Genomic DNA, 5,250 nt, shown 5'->3' with positions numbered 1-5,250 from the left:
TGCCCCCCCCCCCGCTCCGTGTAAGTTACCGTCCCCAGCCCCGCCCTCTGCCCCGGCGCCTCCAGCCGCTCCCGCCCCTGCAGCCGGCGGCCCCCGGCGCTGAGCAGCCGAGCAGCCGGGCCGCCGGGCCGCCCGCCGGCGCGCGGCCTCTCCTCGTCCTCCAGGGATGCGTGAGCCTCGCCGCCTGCCTCCTCGCCCTGGGCGCCATGAGGCCGTCCGCAGCCCTTCCCTCCTGCGCTGCTGATGCCTCCCAGGAAGAAACGCCCACCCCAGTCCCGGAAATCGCAGCTGGCCTTCCGAGAGCGGCCCTGGGAGGGCCCCAAGCACCCCTGCGGGTCGCCCCCGCCGCCCGCGGCGCCCCCGAGGCTCGTGCCCTCCAAACCCGTAGACCGCCGGACCGTCGCTTCCTGGGTAGGGCCGGCCAGCTCGTACGCCGGGTGCTTCTGAGACCAGACGGCTGCAGCGTGCCGCCTGCCCCTCCAAACTGCTGCCAGCCCACACCCTATACCGGCTCTTGAAATTGCCACCAAAACATTTTTCCCGAATTATAAAAATGCGCTTATTCAAATTCCTCACTGAGGAGAGAGCTAGATGATGGGGAGTTGATCCAGAAATAAGCCAGTCCGAAGCGGGAAACCGTTGGCATCAAACTGGCTTTACTTTGCCCTGCTACTCCTTTATTTATTTTGAGTATTATAATTTTTCCTCCCATTCTTGCTTCCCTCCCCCTGCTACTCTTTATAAAGAGCAATGACTACAATGAGGAATTTTGAGACACTGGCTTCATGCTGTAGCTGGAAGATCTCTTGACCCCCGGAGCCTACTTTGCTTCCCCCTTGCAAAAAAAAAAAAACAACCAAAAAACAACTAAACAGTCTGAAGATTCAATAGTAAGTGCTTTTGCTTTAGTGTCCCCAGTTACAGTTGGCCTCCAGACTTTACCTTCCTAATTAGCCATCCAATCTCCAATCACTGCAAGAACACTTTAAACCCACCTTCTTCCGTTTCTCCCAGCCACTGGTTTAGTCAATCATTAGGCCTTTATCAAGAACTTTATGACAGTTAATGAAACAATTCCAACTTGGGAAATGGTTTATATATCAAAAGATAAGAAAACATATATATATATATATATATATATATATATATATATATATATGTATGTGTGCATATCTGTCCGAACATATGTATTCACACATATATGTTTATATTGACTACAGAGTATTTAAACACAAATTAGCAAAATGTTGTAAGCATTAACATTTGGGGGGAATCTATGTACAAGGTGGTGCTTTGAGTTGTATTTGAAAAGTGATTATAAGAGGCAAATAAGAGAAATTACATTCAAGGCATGGAGGCAACTGGTAAAAAGCATGGAAATAGGATGTGAGGAAAGGAGAAAAGATCATTTTTGGCTGGACTGTGGGAATATTCACTGAGTCTGGAAAGATTGTTTGGGGCCAGGTTGTGAATGGTTTTAAAGCTCAAGTTAATATTTTACTTTAGAGGCAATAATGAGTTGCTTGAGTTGACTGAGTAGGAAAGTGACATGGATTAGGAAAAAAGTCCCAAGTAGCGCTCTTAAAAATGCAGTATCTGATGATAAAAGTAGCCATATGGTATAAAGAAGGGTAATGGATTTTTCATTTGTCCCAGATAATAAATGTTTTTCTCTAGGTACATTGTTTACCGTTATAGTTTGCTATAAAGTAACACCCTACACTTGACAGTCTAAACTGGAGTCTAAAGACTCTGGCTCAGATTTTTGGATTATGTGGTGAGAAGTAGAAGGTATGAGCTAAGGACCAGTTTTGGACTTCAACTTCTGCTTAAATGGTGCTTTAAGAACTGATTTGTTTAGAGGTTGTTGGGAAAGCAAAAATCCTTACTCTTAGGAATAGGGTATCTTAAATAATAATAGGGTATCTTAATAATAATAAATAGGGTATCTTAATAATCTTTAATAATAATAGGGTATCTTAAAAAACCTCATAAATATATAGTACCTTAAAGATTATAAAGGGTTTTTCTCATAAAAAGTCCTATAGCTTTATAGCAAGTTTCAAACCCAAAACTCCTGACTCCAGGTCTGGTTCTCATACCTGAGCTAAATATGCTACTGATTTTAATGTGGCTAGGCTCTTCGGAAACTCTAAATATTATGTCTGTGGCTTCTTGAATGGAGACAAAATAGTTTCCAGAGGTGTTTGTGGGTCTGGGCTGATTGTTTCTGTTTGTTTTTTAGGTGTCTCCTCAGTTTGAGAATACAGGGAGCTGGTTGCCAGTTAACCAGAAACAACATCACGTGCCTTACAGTCTTCAGAATCTGGCAAGAGGCTTAAGTCGAAAAGCAACCAAGAATAGATTTCCACCTCTGTCTTTTGAGAGTTCAGTGTCTTCTTCCAGTGAAGCTACTTTGGACGATCTCCCAGTTATAGAGCATTCTTCGAAGTGTTCAAAGGACACTGCCAGAAGGTCCTTGATCCCTATATTCGGGCCTGAAAGCTGTGGGGAATTGCCCTTTCAAGATCTTCAAAATTCAGGTTACATGTTTATTCCACCTGATATCCAGACCCCAGAAAAGTCCCCCATGAGGGACAGTGGGCATACTCTCACAGACCCTAGACAGCAAATGAAAAGGAGCTGCCCCCTCCTAATGGATCCTCCTGAGAGCCCGAACTCTGGACCTATTTTGGTTGCAGACACACCAGAGGAGAAATATGGGCTGAAGGTAACTTGGAGACGACGAAATCAACTTCTTACTTACCTCAGGAAAAAGGGAAAATTGAGCACGAGCCAGTTTCTTGTAAAGACATGAGTGGAACCTGGAACACTGGTCTCTTTTTACCAATAACTTGGATCCAGGATAGGAATTTACATGGTCCCATGGATGGTTATAATGCTGTTAGATCCAATTTCTGACCCTTGAAGAGATCATACCAACAGACTCAAGTATTTAGTATTGTTGATTTTTGTAGGGAACCATAATCCCCAGAATCATCATGTGAATGAAAGTTGAAGTTTCTTAATGTTTTTTGATATTGCTAGTTAGTGGCAAGCATGCACAGACCATTCTTTTTGTATTTTTCTTTCTGCTATTTTAAAGTAAGTCATAGCAGTTAGAAGAAAAATGGTCATATGATATTTTCAACAAATTGTAAATGTGCACTTAAGGATGGGAAGATAACTTTTAGAAAAAATTAAAAATGTTTACAAATAAATGCAGAAAACTGTTAGCAAATGCTGCCTTTTTTTGTCTGTAGTATAGCACTATTTTATATTTAACAAAATATTTAACTCATTAGGTCTTATAGGTGTCTGAAGAAAGGAAAGTCCCTTGGTGGTCAGGAGAGGTCCCAGTTTGTAGTTCTGATAAACTGGAGAGCTAGAGATAGAAGACTGAACAAAGGAAATTCTATAGATGACCAGAGGGAGAACAGATGTTGATCAAGTGGAAAGGAAAGGAACAAGCATTTATGAAAGCCTAATATACTTGCTAGACATAACAGTGCTAAATAATAGCGTATAGCCAAATACCAGTCTTCCAGGCAGTTCAGATTCTTTTTTACTTTTTTTTCAGTTTTTAAAAAAAAATTTCCACTTACATGAAAGTTTTTCAACATTTATCTACTTACATATTTTTAAGTTACACCTTTTTTTAATTAAAGATATTATTTGAGTTTTACAATTTCCCCACAATCTTACTTCCCTCCCTCACCCCCCTCATGGAAAGCAATCTGTCAGTCTTTACTTTGTTTCCATGTTGTACATTGATCCAAACTGAGTGTGATGAGAGAAAACTCATATTCTTAAGGAAGAGACAAAAAGTCTAAGAGATAACAAGATCAGACAATAAGATATCAGTTTTTTTTCTCCTAAATTAAAGGGAATAGCCCTTGAACTTTGTTCAAACTCCATGGCTCTTTATCTGGATATAGATGGCATCCTCCATTGCAGACAGTCCAAAATTGTCCCTGGTTCTTGCACTGATGGACCAAGCAAGTCCATCAAGGTTGATCATTGCCCCCATGTTGCTGTTAGGATGTACAGTGTTTTTCTGGTTCTGCTCATCTCACTCAGCATCAGGTCATGCAAATCCCTCCAGGCTTCCTTGAAATCCCATCCCTCCTGGTTTTTAATAGAACAATAGTGTTCCATGACATGCATATACCACAGTTTGCTAAGCCATTCCCCAATTGAAGGACATTTACTTGATTCCAATTCTTTGCCACCACAAACAGGGCTGCTATAAATATTTTTGTACAAGTGATGTTTTTATCCCTTTTCATCATCTCTTCAGGGTATAGACCCAGTAGTGGTATTGCTGGGTTAAAGGGTATGCTCATTTTTGTTGCCCTTTGGGCATAGTTCCAAATTTCTCTCCAGAAAGGTTGGATGAGTTCACAAAGTTATACCTTTTTCTACCACCCTTCCTTCCTCTGGATGAGTCTGAGGTTGTCTGTGATAGGCCTCCCAGGGTTGTCCTAGGTCTGTAAACTGCTGAAGAGGACTGCTTCCATCATAGTTGGTCAACTCACAGCGTTGTTAATGTGTACAACGTTCTCTTGGTTCTGCCCCCTTCTCTGGGCATCAGTTCATATAATTCATTCAATGGTTCCCTAGAGTCCGACAATTCATGGTTTCTTATAGGAGCAATATAGTACTCCTAAACGTTCATATACTACAACTTGTCAGTCTGTTCCCTTCAATCTCCAATTCTTTCAGGCAGTCCAGATTTTAAGAAAAGCATACAATTAAGCATTGCACAACTTAATATCCTTTGTCAGACAATTGTCATTATATTGGTTTAAGAAAAACAGATGTGGGCTTAACGTAAATTCTCAAAGTTTTGATCCCTTAAAGTGAGGCAAATGCATTATTATTTTTGTTTACAACCGGGGAAACTGAGGTAAGCTGGGTAAGTGATTTGCCCGTGAACTCCGGGCTTCCGAACCCCTCCAGCCTCCATCCACTGGACCACCTAGGTAAGTGACCCATTGAGAGTAGGGAGGATCCCGAGTTGTTTGTGGGCTTGGTGGTGGGCCTGGCTCCTGAGAGAGCAGCCCCGGAGGCAGAAGCAGGGCTGGTTGGCGCCTCTTTGGAAGGGGCCGCACCCAAGAGGTTGCTATGTGGCGACAGGGAAGGCCCCTTGAGGGCAGCGGCTGGCGGGGTGGGCGCGCTGTTGTCCTGGACCCTTTCCTTTCCCCCACAGCCCGGGCGCAGCCCAAGCCCGCCCCCGGCCCCCACGCA

General features: G+C 43.1%; 1 protein-coding gene across 1 annotated transcript; it reads left to right on the top strand.

Annotated features, from left to right (window-relative positions):
- Window positions 1-8: 8 nt before the first annotated feature.
- RHNO1 (RAD9-HUS1-RAD1 interacting nuclear orphan 1) lies at window positions 9-3,716 on the top strand. Its single transcript, XM_074194659.1, has 2 exons — window positions 9-411; window positions 2,246-3,716. Exons 1-2 carry the CDS (start codon window positions 244-246, stop codon window positions 2,816-2,818), a joined length of 741 nt encoding a protein of 246 aa, XP_074050760.1. The 5' UTR covers window positions 9-243; the 3' UTR covers window positions 2,819-3,716.
- Window positions 3,717-5,250: the final 1,534 nt, after the last annotated feature.

Source organism: Macrotis lagotis, chromosome 7, assembly GCF_037893015.1.
Source record: "Macrotis lagotis isolate mMagLag1 chromosome 7, bilby.v1.9.chrom.fasta, whole genome shotgun sequence".
In the NCBI taxonomy this organism is placed as follows: domain Eukaryota; kingdom Metazoa; phylum Chordata; class Mammalia; order Peramelemorphia; family Peramelidae; genus Macrotis; species Macrotis lagotis.
This window is presented reverse-complemented; position numbering and strand designations above follow the sequence as displayed.